Source organism: Canis lupus, chromosome 1 (assembly GCF_048164855.1).
Source record: "Canis lupus baileyi chromosome 1, mCanLup2.hap1, whole genome shotgun sequence".
Classification (NCBI taxonomy): Eukaryota; Metazoa; Chordata; class Mammalia; order Carnivora; family Canidae; genus Canis; species Canis lupus.
Genome location: NC_132838.1, coordinates 41,295,085 through 41,313,702, shown reverse-complemented (window position 1 = coordinate 41,313,702; position 18,618 = coordinate 41,295,085). Strand labels below are relative to the sequence as shown.

The 18,618-nt window shown below is 41.5% G+C and overlaps 1 protein-coding gene and 1 long non-coding RNA gene across 2 annotated transcripts in view; one reads left to right on the top strand and one right to left on the bottom strand.

Annotated features, from left to right (window-relative positions):
• Positions 1-2,100: 2,100 nt before the first annotated feature.
• Positions 2,101-7,013, bottom strand: LOC140634096 (uncharacterized). The gene is made up of 3 exons (XR_012031642.1): positions 6,857-7,013; positions 6,522-6,636; positions 2,101-2,450 (listed from the first exon to the last, which is right to left on the bottom strand). It is a non-coding gene; the product is annotated as an uncharacterized lncRNA (long non-coding RNA).
• A 68-nt stretch (positions 7,014-7,081) lies between these two features.
• The window catches only part of KATNA1 (katanin catalytic subunit A1), a 46,745-nt gene continuing 35,208 nt past the window's right edge, over positions 7,082-18,618 (top strand). Inside the window, exons 1-2 of the mRNA XM_072827396.1 lie at positions 7,082-7,389; positions 17,800-17,974. Coding sequence (XP_072683497.1) covers positions 17,813-17,974 — 162 coding nt within the window. The 5' untranslated portion in view covers positions 7,082-7,389; positions 17,800-17,812. The remainder of the gene's footprint in view (positions 7,390-17,799; positions 17,975-18,618) is intronic.

Sequence of the window (18,618 nt, the reverse complement as noted above, 5' to 3'; positions counted from 1 at the left end):
TTTAGATTAAAATATATACAACTAATGATAATAGGGGTAAGGCAAACTGAGTAGAGTTAGTCTAAGACAGTTTTCATTTTGCCCAACATAAGTACAATAAATATTTCATGTTAAAGGCTTCCTTTAGATCAGCACAGATTTAAACCTTCCTGATTATCAGACTCCTCAATTTGTATCATGAGTCCAAAATTTTTAAAATACGTAGTTGGATAATCTGTTTTATTTATAATCCTTTATCACATGACTGCCTACCAGAGAAAATACATATATTGATGCTGTATCTTAAATCAGCTTTACATGGATGAACATTTTTAGTTTTGTATTCTTTTTGCTTTTTCAAGCATTACCATCATTCTTAGTCTCCTTTATTCTTTTGTTTGCACTTCCTTATAAAATTATTTTTAGTCTACTCGAGGCTGTTGTATAGCTGATGCAAGTTGCATATTCCTATTATTCATTATACTATACTATAAACCCACGTTTGGCATGTTTGTGACTCTACTTTGTTATGCCAAAGCCAAACACACAAAAATTTATCTACTTGTGTGTGTGAAGAGTACAGGAAAGAGGTCAAATTTATGTCTGAAACGTAGGCAGTTATTGTTGTCCCTAACATCTAGTCTCTCCTTATTCCTACTTTAAATCCAGAGATCCTAAACATACTGCTGGATTCAGAATCTGGGTGGAACTTTGAGTTGTTTCCCCCGGAGAAGGGTTAAATTTGTTCCGTGGTGGAAAAAGGGATTCTCATGAGTTCTTGGTTCCTAGAGTGGCTGACTAATGACACAGGCTGCTCTTGTTCCCCAGCATACATTCTCTCATTCTTTTTTTTTTTTTTATAAGATTTTATTTATTCATGAGAAAGAGAGAGAGAGGCAGAGACACAGGCAGAGGGAGAAGTAGGCTCTATGCAGGGACTCCGATGTGGGACTCCATCCCGGGTCTCCAGGATCATGCCCTGGGCCGAAGGTGGTGCTAAACCGCTGAGCCACTCAGGCTGCCCAGTTCTCTCATTCTTTCGTGAATAGAGCCCCCATCCCTGTCCAAATTTTGACTGCCCTGCTAGAGCAGCCCATATTTCTCATATTCCCTTGTATTCTCTCATGAATAAATAAAATCTTCAAAAAATGTAAAAACATAAAATTTAAAAAAAGAAAAGAACCTGGTTACCTGAAAGATGTGTGGTGTGGGGCTGTCTGTCCGGGCTGGTCTGATAAACTGCAGAATGTCTGTATGTGTGTGAGTGTGTATCATCTCCATTTGTTACTGTTGCTGAACTTATACCCTAATTAATATATAATTTATAATCCGATATAATCCATACTCTGATTTGCCAAACAATTTAAGGAGGTCATTTTGTACTCTGATCATCTCCCATGCAATCAATCATGAAACTCAGTTACTTTACCTTGTACATTCTTCTCTAATTCCTCTTCAGCCTCATTGTTACTACTCTGGTTGAGGCCAGAGTTGAGCTTTTACCTGAATTACTGCAATAGCTTTCTAACTATATTCTTTGATTTCATTCTGGTCCTTCAGGTTTATTAGCTAAACTAGCACCCAAATGACCTACCTGAAAAATAACTGGATTCTGTTTCTACAATGACCACATAAGCTCCTAATGATTGACTTTACCCAGAACTGTTATAAACTCTGGGGAAAATACAAAAACAGCCACCTAAAAATACTGAGTGCAACCAAGAACAGGAAGATTCTGGATGGAAGTCAACCCTTGGAAGAAAGGAATGGCACTAGATTATCTAATTTTCATGAAATCTTGGCTGAGAAATCCCCAAATCTCTAGCTGAATCATTTACCACACATCTGTGGAGAAGAATTTTTTTTTTTTTTATGATTTTATTTATCCATGAGAGACACAGAAAGAGAGAGGCAGAAGGAGAAGCAGGCTCCATGCAGGGAGCTGGATGTGGGACTTGATCCTGGAACTCCAGGATCATTCCCTGAGCCTAAAGCAGATGCTCAACTGCTGAGCCACCCAGGTATCCCAGAACGAAAAATTTAACTGGCATTTGAAGTACTACCCACCAGCGAATCAAATCAAGTTAATTGCCTGCTTAACAACAAAACAATAGATAAAAATAAAATTTTATTTTTTTATTTTATTTTAAATTCTTTTAAACTCAAACTCTTAAATTCAAGTGGAGGACCTGGGTGTAGACAAAGGAAGATAAGTTTTCATTGAAATGGGAGGCAAAAACCAAAGGGCAAGTGTGAAGTAGAGCTCCGTGTATTGTGATTAGGTTTCTCTGCATATACAACCCAAAACAGTCACTGCTTAGGCATGCAATATCTGGAGTTGGCAGTCCACAGCAGGTATGGCAGTTCCACAAAGCCCACACTTCGTCTGTTCAGTTCTGCTATCTTCATCATACAGCTTGTATTCAAAAGGCTGGTGGCTTATACTTTATCCATTTTTTCCCTGTTCTCACCTGGTAAAAAGAAGGGATGAAAAGAGAGGGTATGGGGGAGCTTCAAGGCCTCTCCTTTTAAGATGCCTTCCTAAAGTTGTACATAACACTTTTCCTGGCCAGAAGTTAGATCCATGGCCACACCTAGTTAGTTGCATGTGAGTCTGGAAATGTAGTCCTTATTCCAGATGGCCCAATTTCATCAAGCTTGGTTCTGTTACTAAGTAAGGAAAATGAGTATTTGGTGGCCAGATGGCAGTCTCAGCCTCAGGGATCAAGTTGAGGAAATTTCACTCTGCTAGCTTCCATTCTCTCCCAGGGTGGAGACATAATAACTTGCTTAAAGGACAGAAATGGGCAGGTGGCTCGCTTGAGGAAAATGGTGAAAGTCTGAAATAACTAATGTGAAGAGAGTAGGAGAGAGAACTGAGGTGGAATATGCAGAAAAATATGTTTCAGGTAGCTTGGAAGATACACAATTATGGTGCATCAATCTTCATGGTGGTGCGATATATACACACACACACAAATATATATATATATATATATATTTTTTTTTTTTTCTGTAGCATTCAGCAATCTGGGAGTAGCAGGACTGTGCTGGAAGCTATTATTTAGGAAGAATGTACATAATAATATTAATGAACAATGTTAGGGATCTGCCCCATTTTGTTACTACAAATATTGTGACATAATTAAAAATTCAGATTCTTACTTGTGTTAGAATTTTCTTGTCTTATTTATACTCTGTATCCTAAGAGATGGCTCAAATTTTTGAAGTATGCAGACAAGGACTGCCAGATAAAATCAACCAGGTGAGTAAAATTAAATGATCCTGAAAGTCTCTTAGATTTCTCTGGATGAAATGTAAATTTTTAAAATTTAAGTTAATGAATAAAACAGTAAGTAAATAATAAAATTTAAATTTTATTTTTATTTATTTATTTTTAAAGATTTCTTATTGATTTATTCATGAGAGGCAGAGAGGAGAGAGAGAGGCAGAGACACAGGCAGAAGGAGAAGCAGGCCCCATGGAGGGAGCCTGACGTGGGACTCCATCCAGGGTCTCCAGGATCACGCCCTGGGCTGAAGGCGGTGCTAAACCGCTGAGCCTCGGGGGCTGCCCCAAATAAATAAATTTTTATTTGGGGCAGTGGTTGAGCATCTGCCTTCCAATCAGGTCATGATCCCAGGGTTCTGGGATCAGTCCTGCATCTGGCGCCCCTCAGGGAGTCTGCTTCTCCCTCTGTGTCTCTGCCTCTCTCACTGGGCCTCTCATGAATAAAAAAAAAAAAAAAAGAATAAATGTTTAGTGTAGTAGTCATGAGTGTGGTATACAAATACCGTTTTTCCTTCAGAGCACACTGCAGAATTGCACATCCCTGTCCCTTTGAAGGTAGGCTTGGTCACATGACTTGCTCTGGCCAATGAGATGTGGGCAGAAGTTGTGCAAGTTACCTCTTCCCCACCCTCCCACCCCCCATGCCAAAGGTCCCAGGGCCTGCATTCATTCTGCTGTGAACACATAGAGTAATTGAGGAAAAAAATAGTGTTCAAAGGAGCACAAGTTTATAGCCCCTTTGGTAAGCTCAGAGTTCTTTTTGGTATAAGGGGGTTTATATTCTGATTAAAAAACAAATCTTGTTGGGCAGCCCAGGTGGCTCAGCGGTTTAGCGCCCGCCTTCAGCCCAGGGCGTGATCCTGGAGACCCTGGATCGAGTCCCACGTCCAGCTCCCTGCATGATGCCTGCTTCTCCCTCTGCCTGTGTCTCTCATCTTAAAACAAATCCTGTTGTTTGAAACCTCTGATTTAGAGACTACTACAGCTTAGCCTAGTCTTCCCAAACTGGTACAGATGGTGAAGAAACTGAACTGGTGAATGTAAGCCTCTCTTTGGAGGTTTTTTACTTTAAAAATCAACGTTAGGGCAGCCCCGGGTGGCTCAGAGGTTTAGCACCTGCCTTCAGTCCAGGGCGTGATCCTGGAGACCTGGGATCCAGTCCTGAGTCAGGCTCCCTGCATGGAGCATACATCTCCCTCTGCCTATGTCTCTGCCTCTCTTTTTTTGTGTCTCTCATGAATAAATAAATAAAATATTTAAAAATAAATAAAAATCAACTTCATTGAGATATGATTTATGCACAATAAAATGCATCCATTTTAATATGTACTCTTGGAAGAGTTTTAATAAATACATACATTTGTGTAACCATTACCCTAATTCAGATATATAATATTTCCATCACCTCAGTACCTTTCCTCATGCCTCTATGAAATCTAATCCTTTTCTTCCCTCCTCCCGCCCTTAATCCAGCCTCAGGTAAACACTGATCAGCTTTTTGTTAGATTAGTTTTGCTTGTTCTAGAATTTCATATATAGTATTATATAATATAGTTATATAATACATGCTCACTTTGTTTTGGGAAAAAAATTTTTAAGGATTTATATATTTTAGAGAGAGAAAGGAGGGTGGAAAGGCAAAAGGAGAGGGAGAATCAGGCTCTGTCCCAGGACTCTGAGGTCATGATCTGAGCAGAAACCAAGAGAGTAGGCTGCTTAACCACTGTGCCACTCAGGTGCCTCTGTTTGAAAAGTTTTAGAAGTACAAATGGTCTCTATAATTCAGCATACCTTTGCATACCTATAAAAGGTGAAAGTAGATTCAGCCTAACTAGGGTGATTAATCTGTACCTCCCCAAATTGTTCTTTTTTTTTTTTAGACTTTATTTTTTCATGAGAGACACAGAGCTACCCAGGTGCCCCAAATAAAAATAATTTTCATTCATTTATGAAGCCTGGGTGGCTCAGCAGTTCAGCATCTGCCTTTGGCTCAGGTGTGATCCCAGGGTCCTGGGATGGAGCCCCTCATTAGGTTCCCCATGGGGAATGTGCTTCTCCCTTTGCCTGTGTCTCTGCCTCTCTCTGTATCTCTCATGAATAAATAAGCAATATCTTTAAAAATTAAATTTAAAAAAATAATAAAAGCCATATTCAAGGGTGCCTGGGTGGCTCAGGTCATGATCCCCTGCTCAGAAGGGAGCCTGCTTGTCCTCTCCTTCTGCCGCTCCCCCTGCTTATGCACTCACTCTCTCTCTCTCTAATAAATAAATTAAATTTTAAAAAATAAATAAAAGCCATATTCATGCCATATCAATAAACACTACAAGAAAAATCTATCGTGTCATGTTATCAACATTGATCACATTGATTTGGTACACTTTTTTACCAATCACATAGCTAAAAAGAAAACCTAAACCATTATTGTAAACAGAAATTCAACAATGTCGGGGCACCTGGGTGGCTCAGTGGTTGAGCACCTGCCTTTGGCTCAGGTCATGATCCCAGGGTCCTGGGATGGTGTCCTACATCAGCCTCCCAGCAGGGAGCCTCTTCTTCCTCTGCCGATGTCTCTGCCTCTTTCTCTGTTTCATAAATAAATAGATAGTAAACTAATTACAATTTCCGGTGCTCTGTTACTGTGGAGTTCCTATCCACAGCAACACTTATTCTCTACTTAGCTGAGAATTTTAGGTAGCCCAGGTGGCTGGGTGGTTTAGCGCCGCCTTTATCCGGGAGTGTGATCCTGGAGACTCAGGATCGAGTCCCACGTTGGGGCCCCTGCATGGAGCCTCCCTCTGTGTCTCTCATGAATAAATAAATAAAAATTTTTAAAATGTGTGACTTTAATCTCCATGAGACATTACACGTATGTTTTTAAAGATTTTGTTTATTTATTCATGAGAGACACACAGAGGCAGAGACACAGGCAGAGGGGGGAAGCAGGCTCCATGCAGGGAGCCCCACACGGGACTCCATCCCAGGGCCCCAGGATCACGCCCGGAGAGGAAGGCAGATGCTTAACCGCTGGGCCACTCAGGCGTCCGGAGACATTATATTTTTTTGATTGCTGTATACCTGATGCCTACCACAGTGTCAACAGCATCGTAGTTGCTCAATAAATATCAGTGGAATAAATGGATAGCTTTCCTTTGAACTGAATGTCTTTATATAAATCTGTGTTAAATTACTGCGATGATTTAAGATTATAATTTCAACGACCATGCGCTCCTAAAGGAGAACGCGTCTCGCACCTCTTGCCTCTTAGGTGTTGGGACAGGACGGAGATGGAGGCTGAGGAAGCCTGGCCAGTTGTACCGTGGAGCACGCATCTGCAAATCCTGGCACATCACAGTATTGTGTTGTCCGCTTGCATTAAAATGATGGCCAAAAATAAATAAATAAATAAATAAATAAATAAATAAATAAATCAAGAAAACAAAACTCCACGAGCAGCATGTCCGCATATCTTCGTTCACCCATTCCCTATGTTATCAGTCTTAGGTCGTGACCAGCGCCCCAGTCGAATTCTGCGTTATTTGGTTCTAAAACTGGATCTGTCATAAATTATTTGGCCCTTGGCACTCACCAGTAAAACAGACCCTCTGGCTTCCTAACCTCTGAGGAGCACGGTGGAAATCAAATGGGAGGAAAAGGGAGCGAGAACTTTGAAGAAGATACCAAGGTACGACGTGGGATGCTACTAGCTTCACGCCGCGCACCCCTACTCCCGCCCCGAACGCCGCCAGGAGACCGTGCGGACTGCGCAGGCGCGCCCCTGCAGCCCCGCCCCCCGCCCCCCCCCCCCCCCCCCGGCCTGGCGCCCGGCGCGCGCACGCCGCCCGGCGTCCTCGCTCCCGGGGCGTCGCGTCGCGTGCGCTGGAGCCGCCGAGGCCGCCCCCAGCACCGGAAGTGACCCTGGCGGGTTTGCCTTCAAATTCTCGGCGAGCTGAAGCGGCGCCGGGGCTGGTGGCGGTTGGACATCGCCGTCCTGGGGCGGTGAGCACAGAGCAGAGTGGTTGGGGCTGCGCAGGGCCCGGCCTCCTCGCCGCCCTGAGCCCGCACGGCCCTTCCCCTCCGCCTGGCGGTGGGCGGCTTCCCACGGAGCCTCGGCAGCCGCAGGTGAGTGTTCACCCCCGACCCCCCGGGCCCGCTCGGCGAGGCGCTCGGGCGGCGACGAGCCCGCCTCGCATCCTCCCCTGAGCCTGCCCTGAGCCTGCCCTTGGCTGCGCCGGGGTCTTGGGTCCTTGCTGTTGTCGCTGACACCTGTGGCTCAGGTGACGCGTCCCCTACCTGAGGAGTGCTGTCGAGCCTGGGATTCGGGGGGCCCCTGGCGCTCCCCTTGCTAGGCCTGTGTCATCGGAGGAGTCTCTCATCGGAAAAAAACGTCTTTCTTTATTCCTTCGCTTTTTTTTTTTTTTTTTTTTTTTGAGCGGCTGTCCTCGGAATCTGCCCACGCACCCGCCCCAAACCCTCACCCCCGAAAAACCTTGAAAACCTTGACAGCGGGATGCAACTTCTCTTACATTTTGTTAGATACGAGTGATATTGTTGAGGATATGCTTTATTCTGGCGCCCCGCGTCCTCTGGGAGGCTTTTGGCCCTTTTGGTCCAGAGTTGGTACCTTTTGGCAAATGTATCCCTCGAAACATTTGTTTCAGATCGTATATTTCTAGGGTGACGAAGTTGGAGATAACGTGGATCCTTACGTGCCCCCTACAGCGGATAGTCTCAGCCCTTATTTAATCAAAAATAATTTTCTCCTTTTAACTGCGAAGTGCTGTTTTATATCAGTTACTAAATTTCCAGCAGCACAATTTTGCATCCTTTTCTCCTGAAAGCATTCACTTCTGTGTTTCTCTTTGAAATCCTACCTTTAGTTACTGCTAAAAACATTCCTAATGTTTTAGAACCTCTGCCACAACGATAGAAAACCACCGTGTCAAGAAAGATTCTTGTAAAGTTCACAGGCTTCTAAATGTCTCAATGTGTAGCCGCATTGTCTTTTCCAAAGGAGATGATTTTTGTAATCAGGGAGTTCTCACACAGAAATAACTGCAGAACTCTATTTTGTAATTTCTATTAATTTGTGGCCTGTATCATGCCTTAAAAAAAAATTTTTTTTTTTAAAGCAGTGCTGATCAATTTCCAACATTCCTAAACCGTGGAAAGCTATGTAAAGCTCCTCTAGGGCATTGGTTATTCAAGAAGCTTTTACACTTTACAGATTCAGTACTCAGCATACTATATATACAATGGATTCTGCATCTTATTTTGAAACTGATGTCATAGTTTGACAAATACTAAGGATTTGGGAATCTTGTAGAATTCACTGTACTAACAACATTGTTGAATTTCTTTTTTTTTTTTTTTTAAGATTTTATTTATTCATGAGAGACAGAGAGAGAGAGGCAGAGGGAGAAGCAGACCCTCCCTCTAGGAACTGAATGCAGCACTCGATCCCTGCACCCAGGAATCACAACCTGAGCTAAAGGCAGTGTTCCACCACGGAGCCACCCAGGTGTCCCGACATTGTTGAATATATGTTTGCAACAATGGTTTAGGTTTTTCTTTTTGGCTATGTGGTTGGTAAAAAAAAAAAAGATAGTGTATCAAATCAGTATAATCAATATTGACGACATGATAAATAGATTTGCTTATAGTGTTTATTGCTATGGCTTGAATATGGCTTTTATTTTATTTTTTTTAAGATTTTATTTATTTATTTGAGAGACAGAGAGCACAAGCAGGGGGAGTGGCAGAGGAAGAGGGAGAAGCAGGCTCCACTCTGACCAGGGAGCCGGATGCGGGGCTTCATCTTAGGAACCTGGGACATGACCTGAGCCACCCAGGTGCCCCTGAATATGGCTTTTAAATTACATCTTAATTGTTATATTGACTTATTTTTGTTTTGTTCAGGGTAAACTGAGAGGTTATCAAATACATATTTATGTATTCTTTTTTTCCTGAGCAAGCACACTTGGATAACTTTCTTGTTCTTCTTGAGTATTTATCATATGGTGATTATAAAGGTAGGAAAAATGTATGCCATGCTATAATTGGTCATGGATCACTCATTTATTGTATATATTTATAATTGTTAGTGACTAAGTTAGCATTATGGTTGTTTTCATATCCCAGAGATGAACTTTCTGAACATTGCTTAATAGTATTGTCACTTTTAAAGTTACATACACTTGATTTACTGAAATTCCTTCAAGAAAATCTATGAATGAGGTTCATTTGTTTTTGTTTTAGGACATCAGTTTTACAGATAAATATTTTCAACATAGGTGTTGATTTTTGTAGCCTGTGCTTAATAATATGCCATGCTTCTCCTAAGTGAAGCAAATACACCTAGAATAGATCAATGATGTTCTATTAAACTTCAAGGATATAAAGGTTTAAGTCTTATTTTTGTTTTCAGTGCAATTCCTTGGAACTGAGTAGTTACCCAGTTAATATTTCCTGAGTGAGTGACCTATGCACATTACAGTAAAAACTGGAATATTAGTGGAACCCAGCCTGACTCCCTAAAATATTAAATGGATATGATATTCTTAGGTGTGGAATAGGGAAGGCCTCATATTTTTTTTGGGGGGGGGGGAGTGTAGGAATCTCAGAACCTCAGATGTTTGGATCTATTGCCTATTCTTTTTCCATCATCTCTTTAATCACTTATTTTCCATAATCCTGGAGAAGAAAAAGACACTAAGTCTCTTTGGAGATACCATAGCACAGCAGATATTACCTTTTTTAAAAAAAAAAAACATTTTATTTATTTATTCATGAGAGACACACAGAGAGAGAGAGAGAGAGGCAGAGACATAGGCAGAAGGAGATATAGGCTCCCTGCAGGGAGCCTGACACAGGACTCGATCCCTGGACTCTGGGATCATGACCTGAGTTGAAGGCAGACACTCAACCACTGAGCTACCTGGGCGTCCCAGATATTAAGTTTACTAGAAATTTTGCTGTAGTATTTTTTATTGTCTAAAAATTTTTTTATAGGATTATATTTATTTATTCATGAGAGACACAGAGAGGCAGAGACACAGGTAGAAGGAGAAGCAGGCCCCCTGCGGGGAGCCCGAGATGGGACTCAATCCTAGGGCCCCAGGATCACAACCTGAGCCAAAGGCAGACACTCAACCCCTTGCTACCCAGGTGGCCCTGTTATCTAAAATTTTTAACTCTGTTACTTGAAGTAAAATTTCATGTTGCACCTTACTTAGTTTAAATAAATTGATTAATCATTAGCAAAAACAAATATGTAAACCACATAAGCAAAAGGTTGGTTCTGATAGGATAATGTAAAGGAGAAGTTTGCTGTGAGATAAAGTAGGCATCACCTATAGTTATTTTTCTCTTTGTCTCTCTAATAAAAAAAAATCTGAGTTTTGGACAATCTCATTTTTGTAAGTGTTATTCCATTCAGTGAACCAGTAGATACTCTTTACTGTTCATGGTGGTTAAAATTTGGTCTATAGGCTTTTTCCAAATATTCATTTCTTCAAAAATTGCAGATATTGGGAGTATCTGGGTGGCTCAGTTGGTTAAGGCTCTGCCTTTGGCTCAGGTCATGATCAACTCCCAGAGATCAGCCCTGCATTGGGCTCCTTGCTCAGCGGGGAGTCTGCTTCTCCCTCTCCCTCTGCCTCCTGCTCCCCTGTTTATGCTCTCTCTCTCTGTCAAATAAATAAAGTATTTTTTAAAAAACTGCTAGATGTTGTGCCAGATATTTCTGTGTCTGTTGTAGTTTTAGTTATGATATTCTTGAAAATTGGAGAGTCTTATAAATTTGCAGTGTTGGTATTCATTTGAGAAGAAAGCTGAGAGACTACTAGAAGAATAGGAAAATTTATTTTTGTCTCACATATAATCAACTAAGGGTATTTTGATACTATTTTTAGTGAACACTTTGTTTCTTTGATAAGCAGAATTTTTTCAGGTCATTTTTAAGATTGCCTTGAATTGACTTTATATTTCTTTTTTTAATTTTTTTTTAATTTTTATTTATTTATGATAGTCACACAGAGAGAGAGAGAGAGAGAGAGAGGCGGAGACATAGGCAGAGAGAGAAGCAGGCTCCATGCACCAGGAGCCCGATATGGGATTCGATCCTGGGTCTCCAGGATCGCGCCCTGGACCAAAGGCAGGCACTAAACTGCTGCGCCACCCAGGGATCCCTATATTTCTTTTTGTTAGAAAATGTCAACTCATTGGATGCTAAGGAATTTTATCTGACTAGAAAGAAGTATTCATAACACACAACCTTCAAAAAAGACCTGGAGTGAATTCTGAGTTTCGGGACATTGAATCATGACCCTTACAAAAAAGTAGAGAGAACACCCATATATCAGTAACAACCTGATTTAGATTTTTTTTTTTTTTTTTTTTTAGTAGGAGGATAGGAAGAAAGATCTGGAGAGAGTCAGTTAAGGAAAAAAGGGAGAGAGGGAGAAGGCATAAGAGTTTTGTTTTTTTTTTTTAAAGATATTATTTATTTACTCATGAGAGATAGAGAGAGGCAGAGACATAGGCAGTGGGAGTAGCAGGCTGCCCACAGGGAGCCAGATGCAGGACTTGATCCTAGGACCCTGGGATCACGACCTGAATCAAAGGCAGACGTTCAACCACTGAGCTACCCAGGTGTCCCGGCAGAAGAGTCTTGAGAGCCAGGCTCATCTAGATCCACTGTATACTGGCAGCACCTGGCCCCAGCTATACTCTTCTAACATTGTTTCCCAGACTATGTGTCACTATGGGGCATTTATAGCCTCAGGGCAGAAGCAGTCAGACAGTTCTGATAGGGATGAGTTGAAGATCAAGGAATGTGAGAGTGCTGAGGGTCAGGAACTAGACAAAGATAAGAAATCTTAGTAGTTCAAACAAAAACCTGGCAGTATTCATTTATTCAAAGATTGACTGAATATTTGCTATGTGCCAAACATGGTTCTAGGTGCTGGGGGTATATCAGTAAATAACAGAGCCATGCTTCCTGGCTGTGTAGCTTTTATTAAGATGGAATATTATCAGTGGTGATGACTCTGTGGAATCACTATTTAGGTCATGGGTTGTTTTTTTTTTCCCCCTCTTCTTTGGACCTCACATGCTCAATCTTGAGTTACTTACAGACCTTAGTTTATATCTGTATTGCTTCATAACCAATTACTCCAAAACCTAGTGGTTGAAACAACAAACATTTATCTCAATTTCTTTGGTCAGGTTGTGGACATGGCATAGCTGGGTGCATAGGATTCAGGGTCTGTCAAGCACTATAATCAAGGTATCAGTTGGGGCTGCAGTCATCTAAGGACTCAACTGAGGAAGGATCAGCTTCCAGGCTCCTTCCCATGGTTGTGGCAGGATTCAGCTCCTCTGGACTATTGGACTGAGGGCCTCAGTTCCTCACTGGCTGTTGGCCTGGAGCCTCCTATGTGAGCTTCTGCACAGGGCAGCTTAGAGAGGGCCAGCAAGAGGCAGTGAGTGAGATGGAAGTCACAGTCTAATCTCAAAAATGACTTTCCGTTTTTGCATATTCAGTTTGTTACAAGCTCACATTCAAATGAAGGTAATTTCACAGGGGTATGGAAACAAGAGGGCAGAGGCTACTGAGAGCCATCTTAGAGGCTGTGATTGTATTTTGATGAAAGACCCTTCTTTTGTAGTATTTGTTTCTTCCTTACCCTTCATTCTCTTTGCTCATATTTCTGTATCTAAACCCTCTGGCAAGAGGGAGAAGTAGGATTTTGGCAGGGAGCCTGATGTGGGACTCGATCCCAGGACCCCGGGATCACGATCTGAGCCAAAGGCAGATGCTCAACCACTGAGCCACCCAGGTGTCCCCAGCATATGTATTTTGAATTTATAAAATGGTATTGTGATGTAGGTCTTGTTCTGTGTCTAAGGTTTTTTTCTTCTACTTTTGTAAGATTTATTCATTTATCCTAGAGAGGGTGGGGAGGGGCAAAGGGGAGAGGATCCCAAGGACTCCCCACTGAGCGCAGAGCCCTATGCTGGGCTCAGCCCCATGACCCCCAGATCACCATCTGAGCTGAAACCAAGGGGCGGATGTGCAATAGACTGAGCCACCCAGGTGCCCCTCTGTGGTAAATCTTGATCAGAGAGAGTGTGTGTGTGCTTTGAAACACTGTTAGCTTTTATTTTGGATTTCCACATCTATGTTCATAAGCAAAATGGACTTTATATTGTTCTTACTCAATTTTGAAATGGAGATGAGCCTAGCCTCTTAAAAAGAGTTGGTCAGTTTTTCCCTTGTTTTCTCAGTCAACTTTTATGTGATTAGAATTACTTTCTGTTTAGAAGGTAGGGAACACCTTGGGCAGCCCAGGTGGCTCAGCAGTTTAGCTCCGCCTTTGGCCCAGTGTGTGATCCTGGAGACCCAGGATCAAGTCACATGTTGGGCTCCCTGCATGGAACCTGCTTCTCCCTCAGCCTGTGTCTCTGCCTCTTTCTCTCTCTCTCTCTGTCTCTCATGAATAAATAAATAAAATCTTAAAAAAAAAAGGAAAGAAAAACCTCCATATAAAAAATACTTTGGACCTGAAGCTTTTTATAGGTAGAGGTCTTTCATTAAGACTTCATTTTCTAGGAAATAAGAGAAGAAAATTTTTTAAAGGACAAAGGAATTTCATTTTCTTTCAGATCTCTTTAGCTCTTCTTCATTTTTGTATTTTGTTTATTGTATATTCTTTTTTCTTTTCCTTTATCAGTTTTGCCAAGATTTGTTTCTCAATTTTTATTTTTTTTTATTTTTTTTTTTTAATTTATTTATGATAGTCACAGAGAGAGAGAGAGAGAGGCAGAGACACAGGCAGAGGGAGAAGCAGGCTCCATGCACCGGGAGCCCGACGTGGGATTCGATCCCGGGTCTCCAGGATCGCGCCCTGGGCCAAAGGCAGGCGCTAAACCGCTGCGCCACCCAGGGATCCCTGTTTCTCAATTTTTAAATGACCCATAGTTTTATTTTTTTTAAGTTTTTTTCAGTGCTTTTGGGTTTTCTCTTTTCTTTTTTATTTTTTTGAATAAGATTTTGTTTGTAAATAATCTTCACACCCAACATGGGGCTTGAACTCACAACCCTGAGATACAGTCAAATGGTTCACCAACTGAACCATCCAGGTGCCCTTTCATTTTAATTTAAATTCGGCCCTTTATTTTCTTTCTTACATTTTTCAGTCTGTTAGCCTTCTTCTAGCTTCCCAAATTGACAGCGTAGCTCAGTTATGTTCACTCTTTCTTGTGGTGGGGTGTGGTGAGTCTCTGTAGTCATTCAACCATCATCATTTCCTGATGTCCCAATTGCGTGCTTGTCCCAGTCCTGGTATAAGGGATTCTAATCCTGGGAACTGATTTTCCTAAGAACTGTCTTTTTTTTTTTTTTTTGAAGATTTTATTTATTTATTCATGAGAGAGAGAGAGAAAGAAGCAGGCTCCATGCAGGGAGCCTGAGGTGGGACTTGATCCCAGGACTCCAGGATCACGCCCTAGGCTGAAGGCAGGTGCTAAACTGCGGAGCCACCCAGGAATCCCCAGAACTGTCTTTTTCAGTTGTTCCCACCTAGCCTAACCTGAGTGGAAGAGTGGCAGCAGGGGACCACTCACAAGAACTGGCCTGTTGACCTCTATTTTTATTAGCTCCCCCACTGTGTCCAGGCTAGGGTTTGCTGTGATGTACCCTGCTGTCTCCATCAGGGACTGTGCTTGCACTGCTGCTTCACTGTCCTACAGTGGCAAGTGTGGGTGGGGTGAGCAAGGATGGGCCAGTCCAATAGACCTCAGAAAGGGCACAATTAGCAAACTAACCTGGCCCTGTTCCCCTCTGAGCTGCCTTGTACTTTTTCACATACCAGGATCCCAATCACCATCTGTTATTTCAGTGTTTTCCTGAATTTTATATCCAGTTCGAGGATCCATCAACCTTAAATGAAGTAACTGTGGCTCTTCTAGGCTGGGTTTTTGGGAAGGGGGCCAGTCGCTGTCTTGGCTTCCTGGCTTGCTTTGTACTTAGGAATTGAACCTGATACTGAGATTAAAGTCGTTTGGGTTTAAAGATCATAATAAATATACATGATACATATTAATCAAACCTAACTGGGTAGAGGTGCAGCAGTTGTACCTTTAGCTGGATAGAGAATGAAAACTGCCAAAGAACGGAAGACTGGCAGAGAATGGAAGCCTGAGGCCCTTGGTGTGATTTTGACATCTCTTGCTTTTCCATCAAGGTTGTGATCCTATCTTCCTCTAATCTCTGTCCTTAGGAGTACAGTACACTCCCTTTTCTGCTCTGGTATAGATAGCAGTGCTGCTTTGTAACTCTTCTGCTCACCAACATTTCCCATTAATCTTGCTTTATACAATCCTCTAATACTGGGCTGTGTGAATATGATTACCTTCCCTTGTCTATTTGGTAGAAAATCTTTTTGGTCCTGTGTGTAACACATAGTGTTAGATATTTCTGCGTGGCCTGCCATCATTCCTTGCTCTGTACGAGCTGAACAATCTACATTAAATTAAACTCAAGAAGTTTCCTTGACATGCTTTTTTAAACTTTTATTTATTCATTCATGAGAGACACAGAGAGGCAGACACAGGCAGAGGGAGAAGCATGCTCCATGCAGGGAGCCTTGTTGTGGGGGACTCGATCCGGAACTCCAGGATCATGCCCTGAGCCAAGGGCAGGGGCAAACACTCAACCGCTCAGCCACCCAGGCATCCCTCCTTAGCATGCTTTTTCACAGAAAACCCCATTCCTGAATAAAGAATTTAAATAATAAAGAACATAAGAGACATAGTGGTCTCTATCAGACTTAACTCTGTTGCATCACTTGACCTTAACCATAGGTGAGGTGGGGAAGGGAGGTGCCAAAAGCCATAGTTTTAGGAAACTCTTCTGGCTAGGTTAAATTAAAGGCAGATAGAGAGGTCCCCACCTTGAAGATATCTCTGTTCATCTATGAAATATATTTATTTGAATATCCCACTGACACAGAAAAGGAGTCAGAAAAAAATGATCTTATTTCCTTCATACATCTGTCCTCAGCTTTCCTATGATCTTTCACAACTCCTTCATTTTTTTTCTAATTCCACAGCTTTGAAACTTCATTCATTTTAAATCTGAGCATATCTTTCACCGTGTGTTTCAAATTTCTTTTTATACTACTTTGTTTTGTTTTAAAGATTTTATTTATTTATTTGAGAGAGAGAGAGCACAAGTGGGGTGGAGGGGCAGAGGGAGAGGGAAAAGTAGGCTCCCCGCTGAGCAGGGAGCCTACATGAGGCTCAATCCCAGGACCCTGGGATCATGACCTGAGCTGAAGTCAGATGCTTAACTGACTGAGCCACCCAGACGCCCCAGATTTTTTTTTATTTTGAAAGCCACAAACTCTAACTTATTGCCCTCTCAAAAGTATGCAGATCTTTCAGATTTTCAACTACCTCTTGCGATGTATTGTTAATAAATAATGGTAATTGTCAACATCAACAAAGCCAACACTTTTCAAGTGCCTACTTTTTTTTTTTTAAGATTTTGTTTTTATTTATTCATGAGAGAGAGTGAGGCAGAGACACAGAGGGAGAAGAAGCAGGCTCCATGCAGGGATGTGGGACTTGATCCTGGGACTCCTGAGATCATACTCTAAGGTGAAGGCAGACACTCAACCAGTGAGCCACCCAGGTGTCCCAAGTGCTTACTTCTGATGCTTTGTATCCTCATTCATATATTCATATCCTACTAATACAGAGATTGTGCTTGGTTCTCAAATATAGAAAGTTCCAGAAAAGATGCAATTAGCGTTTATTGACATGCTATTATTATTTACCAAGTAGTATGCTAGATACTTTAAGTAGTCATTTATTCCTTACAGTGCAAGTCTTGGAAGTAGTACTGTCTCCGTTTTACGTATTTAAAAAGTGAAGCGTAGAAAAGTTAAGGGACTTGACCACAGTGGCAGAATTAGAATTCTAACCAAGAATTTTCTAACTTCAAAACATATACTTTCTGCTTTTCCACGCTACCTTCCAATAACTATACCTGACATTGTGCATTTGTTCACAGATGTTCAGTAAGACTTGTGTGTCATGCACCGAGGATACAATCTCACATCTTTCAGATGTAAATCCTGCTCTCCTAGAGATAAGACACATATATGAGTAACTGTAATTCAGAGTAGACAGCTGTCTTGAGTAAAAGGCCCTGGTAAAGTGCCAGGGGACTTTAGAAGGAGGAGAGTTTATTTCAAACTGAAAAGTTCAGAGGCTAGACATGCTGGGAGGACTGCCCTCTGAGCTGGACTTTGACGCATCAGTGGGGCTTGCCTGTGTGAACCAAGAAATTTCTTTGAAGGAGAAAGAGCATGAGCAAATATAGAGATGGAAAGTACACTGTACATGATGGTGAGCTTCTTGAAGGAGCCCTGGAAAGTATACTTTAGAAAAACTCTTTGTATACTTATTTTCAGGAGACATATAATATGAAAATGTTTCTTTCTTTTTCTTTTTTTTTTTAAGCTTACAGTTGAGCATGAGTCTTCTTATGATCAGTGAGAACGTAAAATTGGCCCGTGAGTATGCACTACTGGGAAACTATGACTCTGCAATGGTATATTATCAGGGAGTTCTTGACCAGATGAACAAGTATCTGTATTCAGTCAAAGACACCTATCTCCAGCAGAAATGGCAACAGGTGAGAATTATGGCTGCTGTGTGTTTTAATGGTTTAAAGATTCAGAAGACTTAAAGAGATTGTTGGTACTTTTTGAAGTTACACATGAAGAGTATATGGTTTGTTACATGGATTTGTATATAATGTTACTTGAAATTTGATTTATTATATTAGTAATAGTTCATATTCACCATCATCAATATTGTGAGTTCTACTCAGTTACAGTTTTTGAAATCTAATAGATTAAAAAAAGTAATGGTTTTGACTTTTTTTTTAAGATTTTATTTATTCATGAGACAGAGAGACAGAGAGAGAAAGAGAGAGGTAGAGACACAGGCAGAGGGAGAAGCAGGCTCCATGCAGGGAGCCCGATGTGGGACTCGATCCCAGGACTCTGGGATCATGCCCTGAGCCGAAACCAGAGGCTTAACTGCTGCGCCACGCAGGCGTTCCTTGACGTTTTTTCTAATCCCATTTTTTACCTGGTATAATTAGGATTGACTTTATTAAGCCATTGTTGAAACTGCAGATGACACCTGAATCTCTCATGGCTATAATATATTCTCTGCAGAATATTCTAAAGAAGACTATATTTGAATTCCATTTGAGGAATGTTAGTCTCTGAGGACCAATAGGAATTTACAGATGGAAAGTGTAGAAGTTGT